This window comes from Pyrgilauda ruficollis, unplaced genomic scaffold (genome assembly GCF_017590135.1).
Source record: "Pyrgilauda ruficollis isolate IOZ18807 unplaced genomic scaffold, ASM1759013v1 scaffold19, whole genome shotgun sequence".
NCBI classification, from domain to species: Eukaryota; Metazoa; Chordata; class Aves; order Passeriformes; family Passeridae; genus Pyrgilauda; species Pyrgilauda ruficollis.
Genome location: NW_024518095.1, coordinates 10,568,536 through 10,586,268, shown reverse-complemented (window position 1 = coordinate 10,586,268; position 17,733 = coordinate 10,568,536). Strand labels below are relative to the sequence as shown.

The 17,733-nt window shown below is 37.3% G+C and overlaps 1 protein-coding gene across 1 annotated transcript in view; it reads right to left on the bottom strand.

The window, feature by feature from the left end:
• Nucleotides 1–17,733, bottom strand: part of ACSS3 (acyl-CoA synthetase short chain family member 3) — a 65,994-nt gene that overhangs the window by 9,612 nt on the left and 38,649 nt on the right. Inside the window, exons 11-12 of the mRNA XM_041465522.1 lie at nt 9,989–10,084; nt 7,003–7,066 (exon numbers count right to left, since the gene is read on the bottom strand). Coding sequence (XP_041321456.1) covers nt 7,003–7,066; nt 9,989–10,084 — 160 coding nt within the window. The remainder of the gene's footprint in view (nt 1–7,002; nt 7,067–9,988; nt 10,085–17,733) is intronic.

The following is a 17,733-nucleotide window of genomic DNA, read 5'->3' as shown; positions in this document are numbered from 1 at the left end:
TCCTCCATAAAAAAAAAGGAACATTTTGAGATGTTTGATTTGGGTCTTTCTGCCCTAGAAAATGTAACACACACCCACAAAAACTCAGCATTTAAAAACTGTTACCTCTTTGTCTAAAAAGTGAGTTGATATGCAAGATCTTTTGGAGGTATTTTTACTAAGAGATATATTGACCAAAAATGCCAGGAATGCATACGTAAGCATGACTGCCTCTCAGATAGTCCTGCTTTCCTTTCACAAGGGACAGGGTCACAGAGGGCCAAGACAGGAGTAGAATGGTTCCTTCATTATCATTTTCACAATATATAATGAAGTTGCTTTGCTTGTTTTCCCCTTGGAACATATTTACTGTATTTCTGTAGCTGTCTGTTACCAGCAGTGTAACAGCAGTACAAATTATGCTATTCTCCATTTGCTCCAGTCAAAGAAAGATTAAAATTGGTGAAGTACAAGAATACAGATCTGGGCCTATTTCTCATTTAAAGGTTAAATACATTTAAAACAGCATCAGGGAAATGAGGAAAACTGTGTAAATTAATCATTTAAAACATTTGGGTTCATTTAGCAAAGATTCATTCTGGTTACATTTAACAAAGATAAGCAGGTAATTTCATTATCAATTGGAGAGACTAAGATGAATGAGCTTGACAGCAACACAAAAAAACTCTGAAGTATTTTAACAGTAACTGTTTTCTGGTACAGAATTTTAAATTACAATTATTATTTGGGTTTTTTAAGCATTGTTTCACAGTTAATTTATTTTTCATATAACAGTGGCAGACCTTTCAAAGAACAGTCCATCTTTAGCTTAGCCCAAGAAATCTGACTCCCACATAGCACATCCTTTCAGAATGCCACTCATCAAAATGGTGTAAGTTTCCTTGTTAATGTAACCAAGCAATTACAGACAGAGAACTCAAAAGAGAATTTGCACAGAAAAGCAGATTTCTGAAATGAAATAATAAATTTTTGGAGATGTTACATTGTTGGAATTCAGAAAAGACATTCTTTTATGTCATGGTAGGCAATGATACTCAGAGGCTATTCATTACAGCCAGTCAAAGTAAATACAAGCCACTGATAAATGAGTTTGGGTTTCTGAATGGAACAAAATAATCTTGACTGGCAGCTATAATTATTACTTAGCATTTATGTAGGGTTGTGCATAAACATCACTCTTATAAAAATTTTTGATTGCAAGTTTGAAAAGCATCTGGAAGCTTTTTCAGACTCTAGGAACAACAAGGAAAAAAGGGTGAAGAAGAGTAGAGTATCTTGAACATTCATCAGTCTGCATGAAACATTACTTTAGTTAGCTGAAAGGAGTTACAAAAGTAGTTGATCTCAGTGTGGATTTTGCTTTAGTGGGAAAAGAGAAAAAGCCATCAAAAACTAGTGCAAGTGCTTAGAAAAATTTCAAAGTGAGGAACGTTCAAATGGTATTTACACGTACTCAGCCAGAGATCTGCTAGAAAAACTATCTTTGGAAAAATTGCTCTCACATTGGAAGACTGACTTATTGTTTTATCTGTAAAGGGAAAAGACAAAGCTGATAAACATATAGAAGGCTGTTAGGTAGATAAATCTTTTGCACAGGTTCTTTATTTAAACTGACCTTCCATATAGCACAAGCTGAAAGATGCCATCTACTATATCCTGCCTCGACCCCATGACTTTTGGTTAAAATAGGTACCTAGGTTAGGCCTAAAAATATCAAAGTAAGCCACCATACTCCCAAGAATTTATTCCAATGTCTTAATACTTTCGCTGCTAAAACAGTGCTTTATTTGTCACCTGAATGCATCTAGCTTCAGCTTCCATTTTATTTATGTTAGATTAAACAGCCATCTCTCAGAGATTTTTTTTCCCTGGCCTTTAAAAGCTTACTATTTTACTGCTCTTGGGTGAATTAATGTATTCTATTCTATGGTATTCTATTTGGATACCATAGAATCCACATGGTATGCAAAACATGTATGGTTTGCATACCATGTGGATTCTATCACTCAGGTCACTCTCATTCATATTTACTCCTCAATAGTCACTTTCTCAATAGTCTTTTGAAATACAGTCATAAGAACCAAGCATAATGCATCAGTGGATGTACTATCACATCCACAGGCAGTAATGTTGGCTCCTCTTCAGTTTCCCTGAATAACAAGGAATCATACTGCCTGCAGTTACACTAGCAGCTACCTTTCATTCAAAGATCCTGTGTACCCAGAGGTTTACCCACTGTAACAGAAAAAGCTCCTTTGAAAGTCACTGCTTTCTAGGGCCCTTCACCTTATAGATCTAGCAAATTTTCACTTTACCTAGCTGTGTAGCCCTTGCTTACAAGAACACATTGTCATTGCCTCCTTTTCTTCCTGGGCAGTGGGAGAGCACAAAGAAAGCTGTGACTTTTCCCATGGGTGTAGCCCAGTTGGAACAGCCAAATGTTGACTCATCAAGTCTTACAAGATCCGACTTCAGTTTTTTTTTAATAAAATACCAAGGTATTACAGTGTGCTGCAAAAGATTACATCTTTTTCTTTCCCTTTTCTTTCCTTTAAGCTCTCTTGGTTAGCATTCTATTGAGCATTCTAGTGAGCTTCAGGTTGCTTTCACACAGATACTAAATTTCTTTTTAACACATTGCAAGAAATATTGAATGAGTATGCCCTTTATTGAACATTTATTTGCTCTCTAAATACTGTACAAATATTGAACATATAACCACAAATCGGAAAACTGTCAATGAGTTGCCTAATTTGAATAACACCTCTTCTACTAAAGGATATGCACTCTAAGGCATTTGCTTTGGAAGAACAGTCATGTTTCTCTTTGGCTAACTTATAATGTACAATCATAAAAAGCTGTGAATTTATCATCATTATTTCTTTATGAATATTTACTGTTTAAAATTTATAATAAATATTTTAAAATTTTAGTTTAGTATTTTAGTTTTTACAGGACTGTACATAAAGTTTTGCATGATTGTACTCGACAAAATGGAGTGGATCATCATTTGAAACATTCTAACTCTTTTAGAACATTTTGATTTTTCTTCCTCTTCCTTCACTAATTGCAAATCCACAAAAACAAAAAAAGTTCCACAACATTAGTAGTTTACAGAGCCTTTCACACAGCCACTTTTCTTAAACACAATTAAGCCAATGCAACTAAAGCATTTCAGTATCACTGTATGATGTAAATACATTGTCCCAACTCCTGTTGAATATGGAACATATTTATGTGATTCCATGCAGTGGAGATCACTAAAGCAAACTTGTAAATACTTACCCTGCAAAACTCCACTATCATGGTACAAAATCAACTATATACACAGTAGAAGAAGTGTAACTAGGGTCTAGCAGCAAATCTACTGGAATTTTTTCCTCTGGAAAAAATGAGCACAAGGCAAATGTAGTCCTGTTGTATGTAAATATAAAGAATAATGCTAGCTAATGAGACAGTGCTGAACTGCTTCAAAAAAATAAACATAATCAGTTTGTGATATTTTCAATGTGTAAGACGAAAAACTGGAATTTACAAGGGATTTCTCTTTGCTAATGTTCCTTATAACAACAGATAACCTAGAAAATTCTTATGGCTAATCAAAATTACATATATGCATACAAGTATACACAAGTATATTTTCAAGTGTGCATTAATTACAGGCAGGCCACAGCAATGCAAGCAGAAATGTGTCACTAAACCAGACTGGTCTTGCTAATGGAAATGGAAGTCACTGCGGCTATCATTTTCACTTCAGAATAAATTCTCAGAATCTTTCATGTCCAAAAATTCTAGCTCAGAAAAAAATACATACAAATTTAAAAACAATTCATACAAGCCCACCTTCATAATCTGCAGTTACCTTTATTTTCCCTTTATTTTATCCTGAAACACTTGTGAAATCAGAAATATTATTGCATTGTCCAGGTAACTAGTATCTATGAGTGTTTTTATCCAAGAATAATTCATTCAAAGGACAAAGATGATGGTTATATGGGAAAAAACAAACAAACAAACAGAACAGATATCAGTTGGCAGAAAAGTAAAGAAAAGAACATACTTGGGGCAGCAAGTTGGAGAAATTAGATGTAAGAACTACCTTTCTAGAGTATTTGACTCCTGCAGGATTAAATTAAAATTTAAAGCATAGGTATTTTAAATACTGTACTTAGGAAAACTGCAGGCCTCAAGCAGCCTGAAATAGTCTTTACCAGGAGTTAGTCTGGGATAAAAACAACTAAGAGCTGCAGTTTACCCCTTCTGCACAGCTGTCGTTGTAAGCAGCGCATGGCCACTCTCCTCTCCAACAAATACTTAAGAATATTTCTCAACTCACTTATGCTACAGGTGAAGCAAATCCCTGTGTTTTTTTCATATTTTACTAGGCTGTATGACAGAATAATAGTCAGAACTATCCTGAGTCCCCCATTTTCCTCCAGCTGCAGGGGAACATGCTCTGGGCTGACAAACAAACACTGTTAGTAACAAGGATCATCTCCCTACTTTAAAGGGTCTGTACATGTAGAAGACTGCTGAAGAGAGAAATGCCTTCTTTGAAGGAGGATTTCATGAAACCTTGCTTTAATAAAAAAATAAAATAAACAATACAATAAACACAGACATGATAAAATAATAGTATCCCTGTGGGATTACACTTTCTTGAGTGATACGCTGCAAATAAAAAACAAAAACAAACAAAAAACCCTCCCTCTTCATTTTCAATTCATTTGATTGCAGCAAAAGTCATGCTGAGCAAGATAAAACAAATGAAACAACAACTAATCAATATATTAACACATTTGTAATCCCTTGAGAAAACATCTACAGTGGGGCAACATTAGGGAAGATAAATTCTGGCTAGAAGAGGTAGACATTAACCCTAAACAGAATCTTTTAATACGGCAATATCACTTCTGACAGGCACTTAAAGATAGTAAAACTCAAAAACATATGTACACATATTCCAACATTACCTGTTAGTCTGTCTTTAGTTAGTCTTGTTTGGCAGAGTTGCTAAAGATGGAGTTCATTCCACTCCTCTTTTGCTAGATAAGGCTAAGTACCTACCCTAAGCCAACTGTGTCACTCCTGCAGGTACTGGAAGGGGATTTATTCCATCCTAGTTGAATAACTAGGCATGAATAATATAATGAATAACAATAACTAATCTGAATATCTAAGCAGCTAGGATCAATTTTCTTACAAAATACCTTTTCTGTCTCAATTGATTACAATCCCATGTTTTATTATGGCTTCAGGCACTACAGAGGTGAGAGCATTGAAAGACAGTTTTCCACCCTGAGCTGGGTTACTGATACTGCGAACCAAAGTTTCAAACCAAAGGTTGGAGCAATTTTAAGTACTTGTGCTTGGTACGAATGTACATACTCAACAATGGAGTGAATGCATAGTCTTATATGTGCCTCAAGAAAACTACACCTAAATATGAGTCTGCTGACTCGGGGGAGTTAAACCTATACATCTGTGTCCTGGTGGCTCAGCTGAAGATGCTGAGAACGAGGCAGGGTATAGACTTCATCCTGAAAACACGTCTGCATCACACAGTACAGTAAGTTCATGTGAGACTGCTTTAGTCTCCACAGGGTCTAGTTACATAAGACTGGCTGTACAGCTGAGTGAAAAGCCTCCCCACCTCGGCAGCTCCACCTCCCACACAAGCAGTGCGCCAGCCCACCCACACTGTTGGCGCTGCACGTCTGCAGCTCCAGCGCGGCAGCTCCTGTCTCTCACCCCCAGCTCGTGTGCCCCAGCCAACTGCAACCCTCAGCTAACTGTGCTAACAATTCAACAGAATTGTTGAATGCTTCATCCATCCCAATGCTTCAGCTTTTGACAGATTTTCAGTTCACTGAATGTTAATACTAATATTCGCATTTCCTTTCGCTCGTCTAAGCAAGCAGTGAAGACTCTGAGCTACCACAACTCTCCAAAAATCTACCACAGAAGAAATGGATGAATACATTTCCTTTGGGACTTGTATTTGCTCACAGTTAGAAGTGTTCAGAGCTGAAGTTATTTTCTGTGACTGAAAAAAAAGGTGGGTACAGATACCACATTCACCACAAAGCAGGTGTCTCTCACAAAGGAAAAAAAACTGTTTGAGGAAAATGCCATTTGCCTGAAAGCCTGTAAAACATCCAAAATACAGAGCTGGCAAGGGCTGTAAAGAGCACTAGCCCATAGAATGCTACAGGAGTAAGGAAAGATCCTGGCAACAGTGAGAAGGCAGCAGGAAAGATAAATGTAACTGATGTTCACAGGGTGATCTAAACAGAGGCTTTTTTTATGTAAGGAAATGTGCCTTAGAAAGGTGTACTTTCAAAAAGAATATTAGAGTTTATGGAACTCATCTGTCAGGAGCCTGGTAAATGGTAATAAAAACCACCTACATGATGCAGAGCAGGGTTTTTTTCTTTTTTTTTCCTGGAGTCCTTTCCTGCATGTATTTTGTCCAAGTACTGGTACAAATGAACACTCTTTCATGCAAAGCACACACAGGAACATCTTGCTATTTTTTTTTTTTTTACAGAGAACTGAAAATACATGGTCTCCCTCTAAGAAGGTGCATCAGTTGGGATTAGGAGAGCATGAAAGAAGAGGCAGCATCACACCTGTAAGCTGAAGCATGACAATCTGTATTGCTGTACTATTTCACTAAATGGAAAGATAAAATAATGAAGGGAATTATTCAGTATCTTGCCCATACATTAAAAGAGGAAGGCATCATTCTGTGCCAACACTCTGATAATTTAGAAAATGGTAAACTTTGCTGTAGTCTAAGAAAAACTCATTCATTCACACAACTTCGTCTGCAATTTTTCAACATTAATGAACATAAAACATTCAGGGAGTTTGCTATCAGTATCAGAGATAGACAGACATGCTTTTCAATTCTCATTACTTCAATTATTAACTTTAGTCAAAAGACAAACAACCCATGTAGGAAGTTTCTTTTAACTGTATGATATTTATTTTTCTTACTTTACCACAATATTTCCCAAAGTCTTTGCCTTCACTGGTTTCTTATTTTCATCCAGAATCATGACTGTAAAAAAATAATATAGGAAGGAAATTCAAGTTTAGTAGTATATTTTTAGGAGAAGGTAAATGTCTTTATGGATATCAACCTATGTCACACTTCAGAACGGCAATACACCAAGCAACAGAAAGAATTAAGTAATTTGTGAGTGCCAAACTGGATAATCTCATGACTTTATTAACATTCAGCCTTAAGTAAAAAAAGTCTTAAATAATACTTGTCCTTTGGAAGCAGAAATAGCACGAAGTCCGAAAAGGGAAAAACACAGAACTAAAAAGTAAAAGAAGCCTTCATACTGGAAAATCTAAACTTCTACACAGCAAAGAACCATTAAGATACATGACAAATATGAATAAAAAATGTGTGACATGAGCAAGAAATAACAACCAAGATGACTGAAGTCCGACCCAGTTCACGTGAAATACTATTAGCAGTAAATAAGTAAATCTGGTTTTCAAAGGCTTTCAGAAGTCTCAGAAAAATATTCTTCAGCTAACAAGGCTCATTGTAGTCTAGCATAAAGAGATCAAGAAACTCTTGAAGTACCCAAAGTTGCACAGTAGGGTAATGCTCAAAATACAGGACAGAATCCAGACTTCCCAAATGAAGCCTTTTCCCTGGATGACAGGGGTCCACCACCCTCAGTGAAAGCATCATTTCCTGAGGAAATCATCTGAAATAGCCTCTTTTGGGTAGTTATCTGGGAAATGAAGCTACTACAACCATCCATTCCATCTCAAGGTGTGGGCATAAGAAAGGAATGACAGATACCACCTTGGCCTATGATAACAAAATTACATAAGGTGAAGCAACTAAACCATAGAAAAACAGGGAGGGAAGAGTCTTACAGACTGGCCTGATAAGAATTACAAGCTTTTTGAAGCCTGCCCAAGCAATGAAAGCAATGTTCAGCTGTATCTAAATCTCTACAAATAATCTTACATCCTCTATTACAAAGTTCCAGAGGAAATGGGGAAAAGTAAATGACAGATTTCTGACTAAAGCTCTGCTAAAACATATATGAGTAATATCATATCCTATCTCTTCAAAGAGCACCATCTGTAATTTACTCCTTCTGGCTGAAGCTACTCCTTCAAAGGTGATGGTAATTTTAAAGTAACAGAAGAGCCGGCTAGAAGCAATGGCTCCACACACAGACACAAGCAAGTACACAAGGCCAGTTTTACACAGACCCGCTGGTGTAGCTGTCAGTGTTTTCTCTCCTATTTTTATGACACTAAGTAAAATCTAATCAGTTTAGATTAAAATCTAATGTAATCTAAATACTGTAACTGTTTCATCAAGGCACCAATCCCAGTATTTAATCTTCTCCTTGCAAGCTACATATTTCAATGCAGAAGAATTTGGAGAAGTGAGATACTATGCTGCTCACTCCTGAATTACTGAAGAACTGACTTGTTTCTTCAAAATGTGGGACCTGCTTCAGTCTGAAAATGCACTGCAATTACTGCAAAGGTTCAAGTAGATCAAGGGAAAACCACAGTATAATGTGTGATTAAAGGCAACAGACCTAGAAATTAATATTTTATCTTGACTCACTTTTAAATGCAATTTGTGCCACTATACTTTGATATCGTAACTTTTATTCCCTTTCTCCCTAAAAATCAGCAAAAAATCACTTTCTTTTTAGCAATACATAATAGGAAAGAATTTGTACATGTTAAAAAAAAAAAAAAAGTGGATCTTGCAACTTCCTTTATAATGCAGCATGTCTTTACCAGCCATTTAGAGTTGCATATATAAACTAAAACCACAGTATCTTCTAATTGGCATAAGGATCTCCTCTAATAAGTACAGTAACAGCAGGAAAACAACACCAAAGAGAAGTGGATGACAGCAAGACAGCAGCCAAAATAATTTTTAAAAAATCACTAGTTTTTGAATAACTGCATTACAGGACATATTTGGTCAAAGACTGAAAGAAGTAAAATTATTCCATAAATCTTTAGTGAATTTCAGTGCTCATTTTTTTGTTTCCTTTATATGGTTTGCTAAAGACATTTCCATCATTCTCTTTGAAGAAAATCTTTACTCACACTAGTCCCAATGTTCCAAAATATTCATCAGAAATTTTTATCTTCTTGTTACTCATATTTCTTCCTAGTCCCGACTATCATGTGATAACATGTATGATGCAATTACATTCTTTCATCCTTTCCTACTTATCAGAACTCTGGAGAAACTTCATGGCTTTGTTTCAATGTTGTTTTTAAGCTATTGCTCATCTTCATGCCATAACTGTAAGTGTCAAAACCAAGAGCTGTTAAAAATATTTGAGGATTTTTAATGCTCACCACCACTTACATGTATAAAGGTAAATAACAGCTTAGATCTTTTTGACCAATAATGTGAGATTTTTTTCTGAAGACCACTTGATCTTTAATGTAATTATTTTTCAGATTTCAAGTAACTCTTTAAAAATGTGTTAAAATCAGGGTTCCCAGGTATTAAAATACTTCTGCATTCTTAATGCTGTAGCTGCACCCCTACATGCAAATACCTTCCTGACGATGAGTTCTCATTCTTTTTGTGCTGGTCCATAGCCTACCATTTCTCCTGGCTAGAAATAAAAATGCTCCACAGATACTGAAAGACAGTTTGCTTAACAACCCTCTCAAGTTGTGTAGAAGTGCAGTAGAGCATGTAGAAGCATAGAGACATAATGCGTCAAAGTATGTGCTAGCCTTTTCATATAATAAAGGCAGAAGTAGCTGATCAATTTTCTTGACGATTACTCTGAATTTTTTATTCACAATCACATTCTACAACACACAAGAAAGCAGGAAGGAGGAAAATATCTTAGTAAGACCGTAATTTTCTTTTACTACAAGACATGACTATAAAGGAGCACTTACTCAGGAATATAAGCAATGTTCTTTCCTAGTAACATTTTTAGCACAGTCTTACCATTATATCCTGGCACTGGTTTTCCCGCCTGTCCGGGTGGAGGTGTTGTAGAGTTCCCCAAACCAATGCAGGAAGCCGTAATTGCAGAACCAGATTCTATTAAGAGAACACACATACTGTCAGTTAAAGCTGGGTTTAGTTCCATTCAGTATTTACCAGTTCTAAGTTTTATGATGCTCAGCACATCAATTTTTTTTTAAATTCCTAGACAAACAATGGAAGATTTAGAATTCACAGAATCATAGAAAGGGACTCCCAGATATCACTGAAGTCCAACTCCTGGTCCTGCCCAGAACACTCCCAGGAATCACACCATGTGCCTGAGAGCATTGTCCAGACACTTCTTGAACTCTGTCATGCTTGGTGCTGTGACCACTGCCCTGGGGAGCCTGTTCCAGTACCCAACCACCCTCTGGGTGAAGAGCCTTCTAATATCCAATCTAAACCTCCCTTGGTTCAGCTTCATGCCATTCCCTTGAATTCTGTCACTGGTCACAAGAGGGAAGAGATTGGTACCTGCCCCTACACTTCCTCTCGTGAGGAAATTGAAGGCCACAGTGATGTCTCACCTCAGTCACCTCCAGGCTGAACAGACCAAGTGACCTCAGCTGCTCCTCATACGGCTTCCCCTCAAGGCCATTCACCATCTTTGTAGCCCTTTTTGGGACCCTTTCCAATAGCTTAATCATTTTTATATTATGGCATCCAAAACTGTTCCCAGCACTCGATGTGAGACTGCCCCAGTGCAGAGCAGAGCAGGACAATCCCCTCCCTTGCCTGGCTGGTGATGCCATGCCTGATGTCCCCCAGGACTCGGGTGGCCCTCCTGGCTGCCAGGGCACTGCTGACTCATGCTCAACTTGCCATGATCAGGACCCCCAGATCTCTTCCCATGGCACAGTTTTCCAGCCTCTTATTCCCCAGCCTGTAGACTGAGGGTTGCCCCATCACAGGTGCAGAATCCAGCACTTGTCTTTGTTTAACTTTCCTGTCTCATTTCTCCTTACTCTGACAACCTTCCTCTCTATATTCATTCTAAGTGGCCTGATCCTGCTTCCATCTCCTGTGTATTTCCTGGTCACACTTAAGTAATGACAAGAGTTCTTAATTCATCTACACAGATCTCTTTCCCCTTTGCCTGATTTCTCACTCATCAGGATGCATCATTCTTGAGTATGGAGGAAGTAATCCTCGAATATCAATCAGCTCCCTTGGAACCCTCTTCTTCACTGCAGGATCTGTTCCCACAGGATTCTTTCAAGAAGACCTTTTAAGGTTAAAGTTAGATCTCCTGAAGTAGATGATTACAGTCTTACTGTCCTATTTCCTTATTGCCCACTACTGAATTCCACAACAGTCATTACATCCAAGGCTACCCTCAACCTTCACACCTTCAACAAGGCATTCATTACCTGTTTGTTAGCATAAGGCTGAGGAGCACACCACTCCTCATGGGATCCTCCACTGCTTGTGTCAGAAAGTTGTCATCAATGCTTTCCAGTAATGCTGACACCTTCCTAATCATCCCCATAGTTAAGCAGCTAGAAATCCTTCCCTCCCTACCTTCCTCTCTTTTCACACAACATTTTTACACTACCAGAGCTGTTATCATAGAAGAAGAATAAACATTATCAAGTCATATAAAAGAGAGTCTAAAACTGAAAAAATCCCAGTTGCTCTTCACTCTTCCCCTCAAAGGAAACAACCTACAGAAATTACTTTGAAATGCTGCTCTAACTCTGAGCCACAGAAAACAAAGTGCAGGTGGTTTTAGATATTAGCAGGAACACAGGATGAGACTTTACTTTAAAAGCATGACTATATCATTCTGATGATGTCTCAGGTCACTTGGCCTGAAATTCATAGTCCATGCCACATAGCAAACAAAGCAGGTTTGTCTCCAGCTGTAGATGTATATGTATATCTAATCAGTATGTTCAAACCTATTTCCAGTATGCTTGCACCAGGAAATTAAAGTAATTTTTGCTGTGAATTTTTTCAACCTCCATAGTATTCATCTTCCACTTCAGAAGTTATGTGACTATTCAAGTGCTTATAGAAGCAAAAACAAAAAAACAAACTTACAGACTCTTGTAGTGCTTTTACAGTAGGTGTTAGTAAGTAGCTGAAAGCTTAGCATTTACAGCACAGCTGAACTAGGGCCTAAATACAACTGTGGGGCACAGAATAAAAATTATCAACCCTCTGCACTAATAAAGACAGGCTAAAAAGTTTGCTTTGTTGTTTCCTAACCTTCCCCATTCCATCCTCTACTTCGTGCAAATTCCCTGCACAGTGGTGGGGGAATCTTTTCTTCTAACACACAGAACACCCAGGCTACAGTTTCAGTGGTGACACAATATCAAAATGACCTACCATACCCCATCAGTGATCACACTGAGAAGTTGTAGAAAAACAAAATGTATTCAACACTTTTGGAGCTCTATTTTCTGCACAGTATTTATATTGAAGAATTTTCCTCTTTTACTTGGAACAGAAGGAACAGTGAATTGGAAAAGACAGTAGAATGGAGAGTTTCCTTTTTGACTGTGTTAGGAGAAGAAGTGGAAGCATGATGTACATGCTGCTTTACATACTGCACAGCAAGAGCTACAAAAAATACTACAGCAGATCAGGCAAGAATGTGGAAAGGGCTAACAGTGGGCTTGTTAGCTAAAGGAGCGAGAAGAAGCAAGAAGAAACTGATAAGGAGCTCTCTCCAAGGCTGTAAATAAGGAGATGGGGAGAAGAAAGGAATTGAAGAAAGATAAGGTAGCTAGACGAGGTATTTTTAAAAAGTTAGTTGAAGTCCCTGTAACTTTTCATCAATGGTGTTACGTTGATTTATTCTAGCCAACAGTTAAGGAAGAAGAAGCATAAATGATTAGAAAGTGTATAAAAAGTCAGCCATGTTCAATAATAAAGGGTTGCCATCTGAGACTGCTTGTGGTCTCTACTTTGTGTCGTGACTGCCTTGACAGCGACACAAGAACAACAGTCTCCCATCAGCAAAACATAGGAATTAGGCTTGCTACTGAGAGACAGGGAACACAGTACCACTGTTAGCCTTATGTATACCAGTAACATTGGTGTGGACTGGGAATTGACAAGCATTTCTCATCAAGAGCCTGAATCCAAAGACACTAAAGGGAGTGGAAGAATTACTGAAAATTAGTTTGGGTTTGCCTGACTCTCTAGTACACTGCTAATGAAATCAACAGAAACTTGAAAGGAAGCTTCATTGTACTAACTTGTCTGGTTGTTTACCTGCTTTTTGGACAACAGTGACTAAGCCTGAATGAAAGTCCATTTATTCTGGAGAATCACAAATTATAAAACTTTGTGAAAAGGTTTTTTAAACTGTTGCTCTTTCTTCTATTGTCTTTTCAATTATCAATGGATATATAATTTTCATATTTATCCAGTGCTCTAATCTCTAAGCCACACATTCACTTCCCACAGGGCAATAAGACTTTTTATATACATGGAAAAAAATACGAGGTTTTTGATACTTGGATCAGATAAAAATTCAGAGAGGGAATCCCAAAAGCATCCGCTCTTTAGGTTAGATTAACCATTCCTGAATGCTAAAGATTCCCTTTCAATATAGAATCACAAAGGAGTACTGTCAAAGGACAGCATGAAGCTTTGTGCTGTACATTTCTTGGGAAATCAACATTTATCTTTCAAAGAGGATGCTGGACTGAAATATCAATTTCCCAAACTTATTAGGAAAAAACAGCCTCTTTCTAGGACAGTTTTTTCTACCACCAAGAAAACAGTCTGAGTTGAAAGGGGAATTAAATTCAAATCCTCCTGAAAAGAATCACTGCCCAGAAGAACACAGGATTTTAAGTGTTATTTAAAAGAGATATTTTCCTTAACAATTATGTGTAATACAAATACTGTGTGGCCCTTTATTATAGATTTCCAATAAATAAAGTTGCTTATGAATCTCTGGTTTCAATTAAGGTTGGTTTCTTTACAATTCAATTCAGGATCTACGCGCAGGTTAGAAGATTCAGGTCTGAAAAGTTGAAACAGTAACAGTCTGAAGAAGGATATCACTTGTCAAGTGTACATTGTATTCCACCTATCCCTTACATCAGGTTTCTGCACATAGGAACTGACATCCCTTACCTGACACTCAATTGTTTACAGCTGAAGACTCTCTGAAATTAATGCACAGCACCTACCCAGATTTTCAATGCTGAAAACTTTTGGAACTTCCATATTTTTAATGCAAGGAACAGAACAGTAGGTCTGTCTTACTCGTTTGCAAATATCTGCACATTAACTGTCCACTCAGTAAGCTACCAAGTCGTCCTCCAGCTGTGGAAGGCTTTTCAGGGACAACCAGATCATAAAACCAATTTCCTTTCTGCATAACACCTTAAGATGTGACAATCAAACAGCTATTTAGAAGAGCAATGTTTTATACTGGGGGAACAATGCTTCACAACTAGTCTCATAAAGGTGTTCAACGTCTCCTCTGAATTATAATGAAAACAATATGGCATACCTCTGAGAATAATGAAAAGCACTTCATTGAGACAGAAAAGACAGAGTTACTGATACTGAGACATGGCCTTAAAATCAAGGCTGTTCAAGTGCCCCAACTCCCTCCTTATGCTTCTTCTTTTCAGGATAAGGGTAATGTAAAAAAATAGTCCTCAGTAATCACAGATGTGACCTTCTTTGTTTTGTCCCACTCTACCAGTAGGTGAGTGATACTATTATAAAGCTATTTCAATATTATTGAAATATCCAGTATAAATTGAACAGCTAATGAGTAGTATGACACACGAACATTTTTGCATTTGCACCTTGGCAAACAATTCTTATGCCAAAGAAGGTGCTGCTGATCCAGAAGCAAAAAGTGCACTCTCCTATGAGTAGCTAGGGTAGTCTGTGACTTTATTAATCAGAAAGCTTCCAGGTACCCATGTGACTGATTTGCAGAAGCTGTGTTCTGCCAAATTATGCAAAACAACAGCTAGTAGGTTTTGTGCTCAAAACTCTCTTTCTCATTCACAGTCAACAGTCAAGTTCAATCAAAATAAACAGTTTTGAAATAACTCAGGACTTTCAAGATGAAAATCTGTGCCACTTACATTCCTGATACATTATAATTTCTAGACTGTATCTCATATTCCTCAACACAGTAGACTGCCATGCTGCTGAAATATTAGCTTTTTTGGTAGGAAATACTCAGGCAAAACACATTGCATTTTTGAAATGAATATTTGAGCTTGGGCTGTGCTAAGTTGGTAATATAAAACTGTCTGCTTTCAATTTCTTAGAATGCAATGGAGAGACACTAAAAGCATACAAAAGAGATAGGGAGTTGTTATGTAGCAGGAGAAGGAAAGAAGAAAAAGGAGCAACTGTCATACATTAACATATTAATAAATGCAATAAATATAATACACAAAATTCTCACTGCGGCTATGCTGTTTTGATGCTGTTTCTTCTGGCAAGGCTGTCACTTTTTTTGTGGGGAATGAAAGGAATTACTACAGCAGCAGACTGCACTGATAAAATGGAAAGGAGAGTCCATGAAGCAGGAAAGCTTAGGCAGCAACTCATTACAAATCCACTCACACCACAAGAATGTACCTCTGAAGAGACTCCTTCCATATGCTCCCTCCACACAGTGGTCATTTTCATTATGCCAGAAGGGATGAATGAAGAATTCAATAAAGTTACAGCAAAATGCATTCTAGTAAGGCAACAACTATTGGGCATTCTGGAACAGAAAACCACAGTACCAGATGAATTACAGGACTCAAAATCTGCATCACAGTATACCACGCTGCTTCCTCAAAATAAAACTGAATCTAACATATTGCAGAAATAGTATGCACTGGCAGTGTCCTGAAGATTCAGGGGCCAGATCATCAAGTATTCACACAGATCTCATTTCCTTCATCCTTCAGCACACAACTGTGCAGAGCAAAGAAGTCAGTTTCCATCAGTCCTTTATCGCTAAAAGCCAAGCAAGCTTCTAAGTCTCTAACTGCAGCAGCAGTAAGTAGCCTCACTCACAGCTTGGATTTAGCACTGTTAACCCTGACAAATTGTGCCTAGATAGTCATGCTGCAGGTTGGTAGCCAAAACACCAGCTCAGTCTTACGCTAACTGATGTTGGAAGAAAACTTCTGATAATTGCTTAGCCTCTGTACAGTACAGCTCAGGTCTTCAGCAAGGCCTCAGAAGTATTTTGTATAAATTTGCCAGGCTGATCTCTTCACTGCTTCCCTGGAAGAGATCTACATCAGGATGGTGAACGACCGACTATATTATTAATGTGTGAAAAGACTAAGCACACATGGCTGATGCTGGGGATCCAAGTACAAACTTTGATGATGCCAATTATCCATCAACACTAAAATAAGGAGATGACACCTGGCCACGATTATCCCAGAGCACCCAAAGTACAGATATGGACAGTTTGGATAATCCCAATACAATGTGACGTGTGATGCTGACACAAAAATCCACAGTACTGCTGCACCCACATTGTTAGTATATATTGCTATGCCATGATTTTTACCACATTCTAAGAGTAAAAGCTAGTGAAAATTATTTTCAGAGCTAAGATAATTACACTCTGAACCTCCCCATCCATTTTACTAATTTCCTCTTCATTTTATTTAAGCTTCTCAAATTAAGTAAAATTTAATGAAAGAGCTTACATTTACTGAAATTCTATTTAGCAATATATTTAGCATGGTACTACAGCATATTATAAAAAAGTGAGAGGAGCTACAAAAAGACAGCAAGGACTGAAGAATCTGAAGAACTGTAAATTTTGAAGGATACCCTGATTCAATTTTATCAGGTGTCAGAAAGAAGTATGAAATTAAATCCAGTTTACACATAATACACCACTAGATTAGATTAAAGACAGTCTGTGATCCTAAATGATAAAAGCTTTTGCTGGCTAGTAGCAAAACTTCAAAATCTTTTTCATGCATTGTTTGGTATTTCATTTCACTCCTTGCTTTTGAGGACTATGACATGCAGCAGAAAAATTCTTAAACACTCACTGTAATTATAATGTATTTTTTCTCCATCTGACTGAATTCTTAATCACTCCTCTTGTGAATTAAGCACATGCAACATCAACACAGTAAATATCATGTGCATAGACAACAACAAAATATGGTAAGTGAGGAGGCAAGGGTCTACCTCAGCAAAAACCTCCAGAAGCATCAGCTTTAAGGTGAGCTACACAAGTTTAGTGATTTATAATCAAGATTTTCACACTTGTCTTACAAGGAGATTTTCAACTCCTTACAACTTAAATAAAGCTAGGGTAAAGAATTTGCAGTAAACAACTGGAAAGAATTTCAGTTAAATAACATTAGAGCATGAAAGTCTTAGAGAGACTCTCACATCTAAAGCATGACCTTTAGTCCATCAGGCTGCTTACAATTTAGGTTACATTCATTTGGCAGAAGATCAGAAGAATTTGTTACCCTGAAGTGGCTTCAAAATATGTTTTTTCATCCCACTAGCACTTTATAAAACAGAACATAAAACCTCTAGAAGTTAACTGTAACATAGAAAAACAACAGTGTTTTTCACCTATTCTTCACACCCAAATAAAATTAAATTCAACCTTTCTCACTTGGTTAAATTGTACACAGAACCTTAAAAAAGCTCTTCTTAACAGCCTAACTTCTCTACTCAGAAACTGCAAAGTACAAACTGTAAAGTAGAAACTTCACTCAAAAAAC